Here is a 16,593-nt window from a genome sequence, read left to right as displayed (position 1 = left end):
ATTTACCTTGTACGGAGTTTCCTAAAGGACCTGGCTCCTCTGCCCACTAGCAGCCTGCTCTATATAATAAAGCTTTATCCTAGTGAACAGAGAGACCAGGTCCTTTAGCCCAGTAGGATTTAGACTGCTTTATATAAGAAAGCAGCACTTATTCCACAACCCCCCCCCTCTATCTCACAGCAGGGAGCTAGGTGATGTGTATGTGTGGTGCAGACACAGGCTGGCTCCGTACACTCAGCCCCCCCTCTCTCCCCCCACACAGCAGGGAGCTACGTCATGTGGCTCCCTCAGCAATGAGCAGGGAGCCAGGGGCTAGTGTCCATAATGAAGTGAATAAAGTAAGATAGTGGACAAACAAAGCAGTTTTGCTGAGACAGTGTATTTAGGAAAAGTCTTAAAGAGGACCTTTCACCACTTTTGGGCACATGCAGTGTTATATACTGCCAGAAAGCCAACAGTGCGCTGATTTCAGCGCACTGTCGGCTTTCCCGATCTGTGCCCGGTGTGAAGAGCTTACGGTGCCGGTACCGTAGTGCTCTATGGTCAGAAGGGCGTTTCTGACCATTAGCCAGAGATGTCCTTCTGCCTCGCGGCGCCAATCGCGCTGTGCTGTGGAGCGGGGAGGAACGCCCCCTCCCTCTGCTCACACAACTCGTCCACAGACGAGCATTATCAGGTGCGGGAGGGGGCGTTCCTCCCCGCTCCACAGCACAGCGCGATAGGCGCCACGAGGCAGAAGGACGTCTCTGGCTAATGGTCAGAAACGCCCTTCTGACCATAGAGCACTACGGTACCGGCACCGTAAGCTCTTTACACCGGGCACAGATCGGGAAAGCCGACAGTGCGCTGAAATCAGCGCACTGTCGGCTTTCTGGCAGTATATAACACTGCATGTGCCCAAAAGTGGTGAAAGGTCCTCTTTAAATCCACATTAACAAGCAGTATAAATAGAATCATTGTTATGATACCACCCCTTTAAATTAGCCATCGCCCCCCCCTAAACCGCTTCAACGCCCCCAATCTTCTCTGTGCCCTTTACTGCCCCCCTATAGGCCTCCAGCGCCCACAAGGTGGCGTTATCGCCCACTTTGAGAAAGACTGCTCTACATCTATAAGCTAGATGTCAGTGCAGAGTTCACAACAAATGAGAAAACTAATGGGGATAAGTAGTCACCTAAATATATTGAAACCCCTGAAACAGTACTATAAAGTTATATCTTATGTACATGTTTCTTGAAGATAACCAGCACTGTGTAATGTATAAGCACGCCTCCAGGATGTGATCCTAGGACCTCACACACAACCAATGTGAAGACAGCAGAACTTCACCATAGACTGGTTCATTCAGCTTCTATCCTGGAGGAATCCCAGGCCGAGCTGAATAAGCAGATGCATTTTGGAATCCTACCTGCACAATGCTTGCACACTAGGACAGAGGTATCTCCAGGTCATTTCACTTTCCGTACAAGACTTTTACAGGATACAAAAAGTATAACTAGCTTTGTATATATTCCAGTGCATAGATCTAAAATGTGAACTACGGGGTTAAAAAGCTCAGCAGAGAATGCGACCATTCGAGGAGCTTACCTGCTCAATGACATAGAAGGAGAACTCTAAGTGCTGCCTCTGGAGCATAGGGATTAGATGCCTGAAGAAGATCGGCAGGTGCTCATGGCGATTTCGGAATGGAATAAGGATTGCCACCTGCGACAAGTAAAAAGGTACAAGTGTAAGAAGGTTATTTGTGGATTTACTTCAAGTATATAACAGACTGCTATATGAATGAAACAAAAGACAAAAAAAAGGACTGTCCCTTACTACTGGTCTTACTTACTGGCCCTGTTACCTGCAGTACGGCGTATTTTTTGGGGAAAAAACATCAACTAATACCTCAAGGTTATTAAATCAAAATTCCAGGATGCAGCCAGGCCCTGATATTTTGGTGAGAGGAATATGGGGTGCTGGTACTCGAGGGGTGTCAGTATCTAGGTGCTGGGCAGCTGCATCATCAATAGGCTGTAATTCAGCATTGTGTGACCTGCACCTTACCTATGTGCATTTGGAATACTAAGTGTACACCCCCACCAACATGAATTATAGGTGTGCAAGTAGGTGATATATGTTATATCAGTATGTTGTACATGTGCAGCCTCCACCATATACCACTTGGGCCTGGACGACTGCTCCAACATCAGGCTTGCATTTCAATGACGTGACTTATGGTGATGACTTTTTCAGTGGATTGTACATACTCCACTATCCCTTTAAAGTTTCCATTTTCAACTTTAGCAACGTTCTTTCCTCATTCAAAACCAAACGCACATCCATCCATACATATACAATTATAAGTCGGCATGCTCTAACCAGCTGACCATGCAGGTTTATCTCAGTGAACACCTTGGCAAAAACCTCATGAACCTCATTATAAGTCATTAGGAGTCAACAGGGGTTGTCAGGTGCCGCTGGTGTGTGCTTTGCAACAGATTCAGCAGAGTATTCTGTCTTCCTTTATCAACAGAGGCCACAACGCAGATGTGAATACAGCCTTATCTCCAACATGACAGATTACTCTTTTACTCAATGGAAGAGGTCATGAGACTACCAGCTGATCCAATACACATTACACTGATGTCTATTCCTTACAGAAATCACAGGATTTAGCAGACTTTAATGTAGACCATCTCATATATACCGCTATATATTTGGCTGTTCCCATTGCAAGTGACCAGACTCACTGTAAACGTTACAGTAAGGACCAATTCCAACCAATGGAGAAGAAGATCCACGCTTACCCAGATTCATGTAAAGAAATTCCTTTATTCTTTCCAACACACAACATGTTTTGGGGCTGCAATGCTCCCTTTTCAAGTGTAAATTTGGTTGAGTATCACCAAATTTACACTTAAAAAAGGAGCAAGTTGGCTCTGAAATGCGTTGTGTGTTGAAAAGAATAAAGGCGGTTTTGTTTGTTTTTTTGTTTTTTTTTTTACAGGAATCTGGGTAAGCGCAGATCTTCTTTTCTTTGGTTCTTACTGTCTCATTGTGACGTCCCAAGGGCGGTGATCCAGCAGCTGTGATGAACCCATTTCCACATAACCTGTTCTGCACGTTCCAGAGTTACCTTTCACAACTCTATTCATAGTACAGCTTTCATTTACCGTGTGCTGTGATGGTTACTATGGGCACCAAAGTTCATTTTTCTTTTCAACAGTTTCACAAATTACCGCCACCGCCATTTTGGGGGAATTTTTTTTCTTCAGTATTCAATGGGGCAGATTTATTAAAACAGTCTTGTCTGCTATGGGTACCTAAGGCAGTTTTGCTTCAACACCTTTTTAATAAATCTGCCTCAATGAGTATTAATAGGGACTATTGCCTGAAAGAACCAAGATTAACAGCCAAAGTGTGCAGGATAAAAAATGACTAGTTTTATTTCTGCAGCCAAAACTGCAACGTAATATTCATTAAACATTAGCAGTAAAAGCCACAAAACACAGATCTGCATTTAAATAATCCATTTTATGACCATGACTGTGACATCAAAAATCAGATTAAAGCAAAGACGGATCAAATGCTTATACTAAAACCTTCCCTGGATTATTAGAGAGGAATATGACAGATCAACGGTAAATTGTGTAAAGGCAATTTGTGCTCATGAAATGTGCAGTGCAAGGACAAGCAAAGACAAGATCGCCAAACCAGCCTATATGCCCATGAGCCTGTGATATGGGCTCATCGTATAGACCATAGTCAGTCATTATATACTATATGTGCCACTTTTATTACTACTTTTGAAATCTTTAAATGAAATGATGAGCAAAACAAATTTCATTCCAAATGAAAGTGTGTAATGTCTATAGATGTAAGCAGATGGCACCGCCATGTGATACTGGTTATGGTGGATTTTGCATATTTGGCCCATTGGAAGATCAAGGTGGGCATTGAGTGGTAAGTAGAGATTAGCGAGTACTATTCGAAACGGCCGTTTGGAATAGCACGCACCCATAGGAATGAATGGAAGCGGCCGGCATGCAGACTTTGCCAGCGGCCGGCCGCTTAACCCCCTGCGTGTCGGCTGCGTCCATTCATTCCTATGGGTGCGTGCTATTCGAAACGGCCGTTTCGAATAGTACTCGCTCATCTCTAGTGGTAAGTGCTAGCCTGGATAAGTTTTGTAAAGCAGCTCATACTGAAGGCCCACTTCTGTAAAGTTATTTCTATGTACTACTTCTACTTTAGATGTAATGTTTCAAGCTTAGTAGAATACAAGTGGGTAAGCTCAGTTAAAGAGGACCTTTCACCACTTCTACCAACTCTTAACTCTTTAATAGAAGCCGCACCACTGATTCCGGAGGAGATGAGCGAGTACTGTTCGGATCAGCCGATACGAACAGCACGCTCCATAGAAATGAATGGATGCACCTGGTACTTCCGCTTTGACGGCGGCCGGCCGCTTAACCCCCCGCGTGCCGGCTACGTCCATTCATTTCTATGCGAGCGTGCTGTTCGGATCGGCTGATCCGAACAGTACTCGCTCATCTCTAAGGTGCATTTGGAATTTCCTCTTTAGCCCCACAATTCCGTTGCAATCACTGCTCTTACTTTCAGCACAATTATACTTTCTACTGTCAGGTGGGTGGTCCTAGACTATCTGCTCCCACCTGACTCCACCTACCTGACAGACAGCATGATTACGCTGAAACTAAATAAAATGTATTATTATTATTAACTAATGGTTTGGTCTAGAGAAATTCTAACTGCTCCAGAATCAATGGAGCAGCACCTATTGAAGGAAGCAACAAACTGGAGTTGGTGAAGGTGATGAAAGGTCGAGAGGTCAGCTCTTAGTTTACAAATACATTGTTTACCCCCAAACTTCAGTTTCAGGTGAATCAGTACAAAACAGACACTTTCCAGGACAAGTTAGATAACTCCTGCAAAAGGTGATCAAGAAAAAGGAGACAACAATGGGAGTGCTCAGGTGTGCCGAGACAATTGTAAGTACTGATATAAGCCAGTCAAACCTTGTGTATCGAGTTTAAGTACTAATAAAAACTAGTCAAATCACATATCAAGGAGTTGAAGGGAGAGCATAATAAGCAGCGAGACTGGGATGAGCACATAATATGGTTATGTGGGTGTAACCAAAATACTAGTACATAGGCCTGATCAGAGATAAGACTATAACTGGAAACTGACTGCTCCTACCAGTCCCATGTATCATTACTCCTAAATATATGTATATTGCATTACTAAATACATTTCTTAAATTAAGAATTTGGTGTCATCCTTTTGATAAATATTTTAACCATGATGTGCACCATAAAGCGGCCACAGCACACTTGGATAGCAGCTATAGAAAATGTATCTGGTGGGTGATTTTGGGAAGCTCTGATGTAGTACTGTCAGTCACCACACTGCGTTGGGAATGGTGATATTCGTCTGTACCACAGGCGATACCCTTTTTTCATGCCCTCTCCCTGTACAGAACTAATATGTGTCTGTGAGACAGAAGAGATTACCAGAGACAAGGTAAATTTATCTTAGTCCCTTTAGTAAATTCAGTGTAAAACCATGTCGAGCAGCAAAGCTATAATATATAGAACAAAAGGAGAATATGTATCTTGCTTCCAAATCTGTGGGGATTTTTCCACTGCATGTAAAATGTAAAGTGACTCCTACTTTTAACCACTGGATAGGTAGGAATTTCGACAGGCACTTGGACATCACTTTTCACCATAATTTTGCTCATCTGCCACTTGTATGGCTGCAGACATCTAGTTAGTCAGCACCCTCACGTCATCTCACCTTCCAGCGAGGCGTGCAGTCTGTAGGTTTCCAGTGCCCACCAGGCCCAATATCCAGGTCAGAAAATTGCTGGTGAATTTCTTCTAACGTGATCTCGCTCATATTGATATCAATAGGTCCACCTGCAGTTAGGAAAAATTACAATTAATAATCCAGATTTCACAATAGGTTTGTTTTTTTTTTATGTAGATTGTGAGCCCCATATAGAGATCACAATGCACATTTATATTTTTTCCTTATCAGTATGTCTTTGTAGAATGGGAGGAAATCCACGCAAATACGGGGAGAACATTCAAACTAGGTATGCTAACCACTGAGCCATCGCGTTGCCCCCAGATTTCACAATATTGTAATTGGCCTAGGTGTGTCTATGCTCTATGTTTATTGGTATGAGGTAAAAGAAGTTGCGGGAAATTTATAGTTCCTTAGTCTATTGTGATATTTATGAGAAGACATGGATTATTAATAGGACAGTCTGAATACAAGCTTGCATGCACAAAGAACAGGGCATTCACTCCAGCCCATACTATTCTCATGAATAATTTTCATACCAAAAGTCATGAAGGCTGTTAACAATTGTTTTACAATAATGCATTGTAAAACAGTGTTTTGGCACAAGAAAAAATTATTATTTTTTGTTTTTTTAATGCTAATCTTTGCCTCTGGGGATGGGCAGGGAAAAGCAATCTCTACCCTGTGCTCCCCAGCGAGCAGAGCATGCACATCCACAGCATTTAGGTCATAAAAATGGGGAGGCAGCAGACTATGTAAAGGCCTATTCACATGGACACTGTTGACATCTTTATAGTATCATGGCATGCACTAATTTAGTCTCGGATGAGTCTCACCCATTCTTGGGTGTAGTTGCCGTTTATTTTAGACTACACATGGAGCTGCACACGATAAGAAAACACCCATTTTACACCCACAAAACACTGAAAGGGAGCCTGCACACTGAGTTACGCTCCGCTCACTCTGAACATAAAACTCGTTCAGAATGAGCGCGTAAAAACCAGATCCCATTGATTTCTATGGGTGCAAATATACCCAAACTAGTCACCATGGGCATCGCTTCAGCTGGCTAGTCATGCTGTCTGGGCTGTTATTTTTGTGTTATTGACAAATGTACCCTCCTATCTTCCTAGCTGTGCCTAAAATCTGGTACAGGCATAGTTATGGCCTCCTGGATTTTTCTGTGCCTGCATGCCACCCTGCAAATCGCAGTTGGCCGTACATGCACACTAACTGTAGCAGGAGGACTTTGGGCCTAGGTGGCTGTAACTGCACAAAATGTCAGACACAGAGAGGATGAGACCGGCTGACATAGCGACACTTGTCAATCACTCCTCATAGGCACGATATAGTACCGAAATAACTGGCCAGGCAGCCTGACTAACAAGCAGAAATGTCTGCTCCAGCGTGACTAGTTCAGGTATATTTTGCATACTGGACTATAAAGTGTAGAACATGATGCAGAAGCTGCTGGTGCTTGTTTGGGGATGGAGGATTGGGGGGGGGGGGGGGGATGGGGACTAAAAATACACCAACAGATTCCCCTTAACCAGATAAGTTTGCTGGTATCAGAAAATAGGAAGTAAACTTGTCCCCCAAAAAATGAGAAACCTTAAAAAGTATAAAAAAAAAAAAAAAAAAAAGCCCACAAAACACCAAAACTGGTTTATTACACAAAAAACCCCACAGCTCCATTATGGATAACTGTTTCCTGAAAGGGTCATTAAACGTAAAGTAGGTGAGGCATTGTGCATACGCGGAAATACCACCACCATAGCAGAAGAGCTTAGAATGCCGCTCCCGAAGGAAAGGGGAAAAAAAAAAGAAAGATGAAACTGTCTTTTATTGCATTAACTTTTATAGCCCTTGAAGAAGAATATATTATATTTGGTTATATAGCTATATAGTTAGATAGAATGTAAGCTCTTGTGAGCAGGGTCATCACTCTCCTATTGTTTGATATATATTTATTTCTTTGTCACATTGTAGTGTGTCATATTGTCTGTTCATGTGTCCTCTGATTTGTAAAGTGCTATGGAATATGTTGGTGCTATATAAATAAAGATTATTATTATTATTATGGATGAGATATGTTCTGTACATAAACTATTAAAAATGTAATAACTAAATAAAAAACATTTACCGTTGCCGGCCTGCAACTTCACAGGTGGGGACCGGCCCCGGGGGAGAAGGGGCCACCGATACTGACCCGGCATCCGCTGTACTAGAGAGGCGGATGCCGGTGAGGGATAGACGCCGGGGCCTGAGACATCGCTGAGCTCCTCTGCCCTGCATGAAGCCAGCGGCGGGGGGACGGAGGAGCGGAATAGCATCACTCCTCCCGCTGCTGGCTTCATGCAGGGCAGAGGAGCGCAGCGATGTCTCAGGCCCCGGCGTCTATCCCTCACCGGCATCCGCCTCTCTAGTACAGCGGATGCCGGGTCAGTATCGGTGGCCCCTTCTCCCCCGGGGCCGGTCCCCACCGGCCCCGTACCTGTGAAGTTGCAGGCCGGCTCCTGCGCGGCGATATCGCAAGAGCCGACCTGTTCGGGTGACAGCCGGGAGCCTAATGAGGCTCCCGGGCCTGTCACTGCTATATATTAGTATTGTGGCTAGGTCTATGACCAGCCGTAATACTAATATACAGAATGTCCCATAGACGGCAATACAGTTGTATTGCCATCTATGGGACTTGCAATCAAGTGACCGCAGGTTCAAGCCCCCGGGGGGGAATAAAATAGTAAAAAAAAAAAAAAAGCTTTAAAAATATGAAATAAATAAAAGTTCTAAATCACCTCCTGTCCCTAGAATATGAATATATATATATATATATATATATATATGTAAATAATCATATATCATAAACCACCGGGTTTTTTTTCAATACAAGGTGATCTAAGCAATAGATATTCCCCAAAATGGTATAACTAAAAAGTACTTCTGGCCCCACAAAAAAAAAAAAAACACTCTATGCGTCCCCGTACAGCTGCAGGGTCACCTGTCAATGTGGCCTTGCAGCTGTTGCAAAACTACAACTCCCATATATTAAATATTTTACCATTTTTTGCTTCAAAATTTTTTTCCCCTATTTTCCTCCTCTAAAACCTAGGTGCGTCTTATAGTCCAGTGCGTCTTATAGTCTGAAAAATACGGTAAATGACTTTTCAGGACAACGTTAAAAGCCCATGAATAAATGTGGAGCTAGTTCTAGGCTGCAGCACCAAAGAGAGCCCCACAGAAAAAAAACTGGCGCTGTATTGGGTGCCACATGAGTATGTTGGTACTGTAGCCCCATGTTTAGGTGCCATGCACACAACCATGTGCGTGTCGCCGGGCCGTGATCGGACAACACAGATGTCATCTTTGTGCCACCCGTGAAATAAGAACTTTCATAGAATGTAACAGTATACAAGCCATTATGTACAACCCATATCATGTGACTTTGTTGACTCTTCCTTTATTATTTGGTGGGGGTTTGGGTCCTTCCCTGTTCTGGTTGGAAGAGGCTTATAGCGCTTCTGCAGCACCTTAGAAAAGCCGCCTCTTTTCTTGGTGCCCAGCTTAACAAACAACTTGAGCAAGGCGGCAACTGGTTCCTGGGATTGTTTGGTCAACTATAGTCTTTTGCAACTTTTTAGGATTTTTTGAGACTTGAATAGTTAGAATGCGCAACCAAACCTTAGTTCAGAATAAAATACTTACGCATAAAAGGCAGCTTCTCTGGGCACGGAAGGTTTGGAGAGATTGTGAAGTTTTCCGGCAGATACATGGTTGACTGTGCAGTGAAGTCTGTAGAGTTTGTACCATCTGGATAATCTGTGGAAGGAAAAACAGATTCATGTTAGCCTAATAAAATAATCATCACTAGCATGTCACTCCACCCAAACCCTCTTCACCGTACAAGTGAGTGCAGCGGCATGTGTAATATTGCACTCACACACAAGAGTACGGTAAATAGCAATAAAGCTGTAGGTATAATACAACATGGCCCAATGGGTTAAACTTATTCTCCTAGGACCGGCTACTTGACAGTAAAGAGCATAACTGTGCTGAAATCTTTGCTTGGGAATGGTGAAGGCTAAGAAATATCTCCAACTGTGCAGGAATCAGCGGAGCGGCGCCTATCAAAGGATGCAAAGAGTCGGTACAGGTGGCGAAAGGGCCTCAAAGCTACAAAAAGGTTTAAAATCTGAAGAAAGAGTGTATGTATGCAGAACAGAAAAGCACATACATGGAGAGGTATATACAGTATACAGATAGGCAGGCCAGGCTGAGGACTCAAGGGCTGAATGCGGCCCTCCAACTCTCTTCTATTGGGTCAGCACTGAGGAGGGGGTAGGAGGGCAGACAGTGTTTGCTTCGCCAGTTACACCCAATAATTTCCAGCGTATCTAAAAATAAGTTTTTCCATGACAAAGGTTGACATACCTTTTAAAAACCACTATGATTCAATGTTATTCCGCTATAAAACATGACAAAGTCCACAGGGTGACTGTGGGTCACTTTTCACGAGTTCTGTATAGGTCATTGATAGTAACATAATTTTTTATCAAAGTCATTAAAAATGAGGCAACATGTGATAAGTTATTGAGTATCACACATGTATGAGGCCAATGGAGATTAACAGTCTCAAAGTTCAGTCAGCAATGAGAGAACGTGCAGCTCCCAGATATATGACAGTGAGGTGAGAAAAAACAACACACTGCTGCGAAAGCCATTATTGTTGGCATTCCTCCATGGCTGGCCCTAACTTTACTGTAGACAGAAGCAGAGACCACCCTCAGCCCTGGGGTCCTCAAATTATAGGGAAAAATTCTTAAAAATGACATGTTCAGGGGGAAAGAAAAGGCTCAGAATGGGTTAAAAAAAATAATTAAAAGGACTGATGGTCACCTCAGCAATTCCCCAAGGCTCCCATAAGGGTATGTTCACACTGAGTTTTTTGTAAACTGAAAAAATCTGCTTCAGGAATAATTTTTTTTCTCCAGCACACTGTATGGACCTGGAAAAGTCTCTTTAAAGAAAAGCTATTGGTTTTGATGCTATTTCTGCAAAACCAGTGTAAAAAAAAAAAAAGCACCACAACCTGCGTCAAAAACGGTATTGTGTTTTTTCCGCCCCTCATTGATTTCGATGGGTTTTTCAAGGTGGAATCTGCCTGAAAAAAGATCATGTCGCTTTTTTCCCCCATCTAGCTCAAAAAAGTCAACTGGAACAAAAAAAACTTCTACTGACTCCAATTGAAATGATTGGGAGGCATTTTTGAGGTGGATTCCGCCTCAATCAGCCTGCAAAAAACCCAGTGTGAACAAACCCTAAGACCCCACAGCACAGAGAAAATACCAGTAAAATGCCAGCGCTTTTTGGCTTTTCAGGCATTTCCTGTATGTTATCAGGGAAACAGGAAGTAGAAACCAGCAGAAACCTGGGCAGGGAACATATTTTTATTCCTTCTGCAAAGTCCCTTTAAAAACAGTAGTCTGGTTGGAATTTTACTAGGTCAGAGAATTTTATTACAAACAATATCCTAAGATACTGGCACGATACGCTAGTCATCTACAAACAACATAAAGGGCATAAAAGGATAGCTGAGTCTCCTTACAGCCCTCTATGGGCTTTCCAATAATATATATTGTGTGTATGTATCCAACTAAAGGGGTCCTACTGGTAAAATGAAGGGAGGTCATTTAGGCAGAGATGTTTTTAATCATCAGGCACAGTATGGGTTAAACACGGTCCTTATTATGCATTCTAGTTAGATTACTTATTTCAAGGTTCTGTTAAATATTCCAGGAGTTATAGTTATTTTTTAGTGCTCCAGAAAACTTTTTAACTGTAAAAATAAATGACTAATATAACAAAGGGTAAAAAATTATCAGACATGTCCACATTGAAGAATTTTGAGACGATTTCGAGGCAGATTCTGTCTCAAAGCCAGTTACAAATTCCACCTGAAATCTGCTGAGATTCCGTCAGTAGAAAATTGACCGAATTCTTCCATGTGAACAAGTCAGTGAATGAAACATCGATGTAGAAAATAGACTATCTTAGGCCTGGTTGACATCTGCGTTCAGTATTCTGTTCGGGGAGTCCGCTTGGGGACCCCCTAACGGAATACCAAACGCATTAAAAAGTGGTGAGCAATGAAACCACATGGGGTCCGTGTGTTTTCCGGACTACTCATGAGGAGAGAAAAGTACTTGAAGAACTACTTTTCTCTCCACATGACTCGTGCGGACACTGCGCGGAAAAAACTCGGACCCCATTATGGTCTATGGGGTCCGTGCGCTTTCATTGCTCACTGCTTTTTGATGCTTTAAATATTACGTTCAGGGGGGGGGGGTTCTCAAGCGGACTTCCCAAACAGAATACCAAACGCAGATGTGAACCGGGCCTTATAAGTAAACATAACAATATAACCAATGGGGCTTTCTGGCTCATACAGCAGGGTGCCAAGTGCGGTAGCACCGCTCTTTATGCCACTCAGATAATATAGACAGGAGTGCGAAGAATAACTCTGAGGGGGCCACAAATAAAGCCCCTTATTGTCCGAAATTTTGATGGGTGGGAGTCTTGGCGTTCACGCGCAGTGGAAGCACTCTGTCTAGCCCTGTCTATATGAAGATGGTTCACACAGAGTCTAAGCACCAGTCTTCAGATAGCAAGCAGAGACCGCGCTCATTCAAGCGCTTTATTTTACCTCAAACCTTCTACAGCATGTCAGAAGTTTTAGCATATACCGTAACTGAAAAGGTTATAGAGCGATGTGTGGCACAGCACTCTTCTCCTACTCCTGAGACAGGCCAGCAGGTGAATATTCACACACCGGATGTAGGTTTGTGAGAAGGCACATAGCCAAAAAAAAATTCACCCTAAAGGGAGGGGAACACCTCTAACCGTGACTCACATCGTATTACTCATCCGGAAATAAAACGCATCAGAAGATACTACAGAAGAAATTCCTATTGTTCCTTCCACATTCCCTGTACATGACTGCCGTCAACAGTGAAAGCTTAAAAGGTGATGTCTCATTTTGTATCATAAGTTTGAAACCCACATCGACAACAGTTATGTAAGTGCTTGCTGTGTGGCCATATATTCCCGACACGGCCACCAGTACAGTGGAAATGTATCATTACACCAAGACATAAAATTGACAGCAGTCCCCCTGTACACGGGCAGCCAGACTGGCCACAGTGAGAGTCTTTGCCGGGACATTCCCTCGCTATGGCACATATAGGAGTTGTCTGCATGAGATGACCCTTCCTATATAATTGGAGTACTGTACTGGGACACTATACAGAAAGCCTTAGGTCACTGTGGTACGTTTTCTGCACCCTCTCGAGATTACTCTGGACACACACAGCTTTATCTCAGGATCACTTTAAAATGCTCATAGTAATACAAAAAAATTAGGCCTCCATTCAGACAACTGTCATCCAAGTCTGATTAACTGCAAGAAGACCTGCCGAAGTAAATGGGGCCAAACACACTTTAGATTGTTTCATGAACCCTTGACAAGAAGGAATTTGGTGTGGAATTTTCCACACTGAAAAAAAAGCCTCCCATTGATTTCAATGGGTTCTGCTAGCTTTTTTTTCCACTAGTGGAATTTTCCGCTAGTAGAAAATTCTGCTAGTGGAAAAAAGCTAGCAGAACCCGTTGAAATCAATGGGAGGCTTTTTTAAAAAAATCTAAATATAAAATGCTGAGTTATCTATGGGATATATAAAAAGGAAGTGAAAATGGTGGGTAAAAGTTCATTATATGCACTCAAACAATAAAAGAGGAAATATGAAGAACATTGGCTTTTATTAAGATCCTCATGATCCACAGGAACCAGACTATAATGTACTTAAAGACCTCTACAAAGCCCAAACTTTGTATAGTAATACAAGGGCGCACCAGCCATGATAAGGTGTCACGTTTTCAGGCCAACCCTCTTAAATTAAGTCATAGCATGTGACATGAAGTACTGGCACATAAGATAATGAACAGTAAAATCAATCAATACATGGAAAAAAGGTAGGACGGAAGGTCCCTGTAACCCCTACATGTACAGGTTGATGCTGGCCTCATCAAGGTCATAGTCCATGGTGATACACATGAGGACTGCAGGGACCTTGTGACCACGTCTGCAACACAACACACAATAAGTGCTTATTCAGGCGACAGGGTGGTCCAGCCGTGTGCTAGCCATTGTATTACTGGTCTGCACACACACCCCCACCCCAAATTAATGGGCCTCTTCACACAACATTGTTTTAATGGCCGATCCATTGAAAAATGGAACCTACCGTTTCCCGGGCCATTTGTACGAATCCCTCAAAATAATCCTCTCTATGAGGAATCTGTCTACACTGGGCCATGGGAAAAAAACAACGCAAAACACTTCATGGCCAAGCGCGCGGTCGTGTGAATATAGCGCAAGACTTTTCACACTGGCATCATCATTCCGTCAGGATCCTATGTAGGTCATAGGAAATCCCTTCTAACTGCATTCACACCTGGATTTACAGGATCTGAGACTAGCGAGCCTCAAATAACAAAAAAAAAGGAAATGAAAGTCTTACCTGTTCCATTCAGCGTACTGTTCTTATTGGTATACTGTCTAATAATGTGTCCAATGGTTCGAACGTTGTCTCTTAGCATTATGCCTTGCGCTTGCACCATAAAGAGGTAGGTGTTGGCTAAAAAAAAATAAAGTAAAACTGAATTATTTACATGTACTAATAGGAAGAAATGCTAAAACTCTAAGAAAGTGCATAGAAAATAGACTGATATTGTGATTGTGTGAGTTGTGAAGCCACTGATCATGCCGGATACATAACATTACTAGAAAATAGATCATATAGATCATATATTATATATTTAACCCATTTATTACACATTGCTGTAGACGGCTTTCTACATTACATCATATTCCCAGTAATTCCACGACACAAGATAAAGCATTCCTATTAAAAGGGAAGACATGTAAACATACATGTTTTAGAGTTACTTATTCACCCAGTCCATCCTGGATTATAAATTAACACCCAATTTCCTAGTAACCCTAATGTGACCATCAGCAGCGACGACACTCAAGTAAAAACATAGCTATAGGGATTACTACACACAATATATGTCAGATGCAGCTATCACACACATTTATTGTTAATATGGGGGAGGGTTGTGTTCATTTCCCTTATAGGGGTTTTCTGTGCTAAAAATATTGATGCTGTATTAGAAGCATAGATTATCAATACCAGGTCAGTGTAGTGATGCAACACCCTACACCCCCACCGATCAGCTGTACTCAGCAGCTCATATACAAAGAATGGTGCAGGAAGTAGACAGCACTGTTCTTTGTATAGTGGCCGAACCAGGTACTGCAGATCAGCTCCAATATACTTAAGCAGTGATTCAGTTCTGCCACTAATGAAGTATGAAGGGGAATCCAAGTTGGATGGCCATCATGCCACCATGTGAACATACCCTTAAAGGGGTTTTCCCATGAACATCACCATATGCGTAGACAATGGAAAGTTAACTTATTTGCTAATACAAGTACATTAAATTTTACAGTGCTATAAAGATTTTCTCTAAACATGTTAAGTGTAGACAGTCTTAGCAGGAAATTCCTATTGTCTAAGAATTGTGAAAAAACAAGCCTGCATTTCCTTATTGCAGTCGGGTTATCTGCTCATATATTTATTGTCCCTGTCTTATAAACCGTGGGAGAGGATGCAAAGAAATCTGCAGGTGGGCAGCAGGCAAAACCCACCCAATTTCAGGTGTTCTTAGCTGCAGCAATTTGCAGTGGCAAACGTCACTGAAGGTCCCTGTGTACATGCAGCAGTATTTTCTCAGTATGTAGCCTTTCCCTGTCTGACGTGTCACCTCCCACAAAGCATTGGTCTCTGGTAACAAGAATCCAGCAGGGTTCTCATTTTACCTTCCTGTTCATAATCACATAATTAAAAAAGCCACAAAAGTGACGCAAGTGATTTACAAAGTTACTAAACTTCTATGTAGGGCAGAGCAGTCACCAGTCCATACAGCGGTCCCTTACTGATGACTGCTCGGGTCTCAGGGTACAGTATTTTCAGCCTACAATGATCTTTTATCGACCACTGTAGGCTGAAACCAAACTCCACATACAATATTTGGCAGGAGGCTCCAGCAGATCAGCATTTCACTGGTAAAACCAGGGCTGTGGAGTCGGAGGTGGAACCAATTTTGGGTGGCGTGAAAGTCAGAATGAGAAAGAAATTACACAATTATCAATTTTGCCTAATTAATCAGATGCATAGTTTCTTGCATATTTACTTTCATAGGAAGTCAGTCACTAGCTTTATGAAGAAGTCGGACTTTGGATGTGATAGAGGAGCCCTGGGTATTTTGGATAGTCTCTCTCTATACTGTAGTGTAGTACTACATGTCTTGTACTTCACCTGTGCTCAGATGAGCTGCTCCTTCACACATCAGGTGAGGCCCAGTTCACATCTACATTCGGGTATCCCCTGAACAGAAATCTATCCACTTTAAAAACCGGCAACCTAAGGAAACCTGTGGACCCCATAGACTATAATGGGGTCCGTGTGGTTTCTGCACGAAAAATGCAGAGAAAAATAGTCCTACTTATTTTCTGGGTGCATATATTAAGGACCCGGTTAAGGCTCCTGTCACTATCATAGAAAGTGATTTACAGCTTCCAGCACCTCTTTCTGACTTATGTGTGTAAGGATTTTCTATATTAGTTATCCGATTATGTTTCTTTCATCTTAAATT

At 42.5% G+C, this 16,593-nt stretch overlaps 1 protein-coding gene across 1 annotated transcript in view; it reads right to left on the bottom strand.

Annotated features, from left to right (window-relative positions):
* The window catches only part of B4GALT6 (beta-1,4-galactosyltransferase 6), a 59,223-nt gene that overhangs the window by 14,179 nt on the left and 28,451 nt on the right, over window positions 1–16,593 (bottom strand). Inside the window, exons 2-5 of the mRNA XM_075270575.1 lie at window positions 14,394–14,510; window positions 9,523–9,636; window positions 5,809–5,930; window positions 1,588–1,704 (exon numbers count right to left, since the gene is read on the bottom strand). Coding sequence (XP_075126676.1) covers window positions 1,588–1,704; window positions 5,809–5,930; window positions 9,523–9,636; window positions 14,394–14,510 — 470 coding nt within the window. The remainder of the gene's footprint in view (window positions 1–1,587; window positions 1,705–5,808; window positions 5,931–9,522; window positions 9,637–14,393; window positions 14,511–16,593) is intronic.

The sequence above is a fragment of the Leptodactylus fuscus genome, chromosome 4 (assembly GCF_031893055.1).
Source record: "Leptodactylus fuscus isolate aLepFus1 chromosome 4, aLepFus1.hap2, whole genome shotgun sequence".
In the NCBI taxonomy this organism is placed as follows: Eukaryota; Metazoa; Chordata; class Amphibia; order Anura; family Leptodactylidae; genus Leptodactylus; species Leptodactylus fuscus.
The sequence above is the reverse complement of the archived record's forward strand: the minus strand, read 5'-3'. Positions and strand labels throughout refer to the sequence as shown.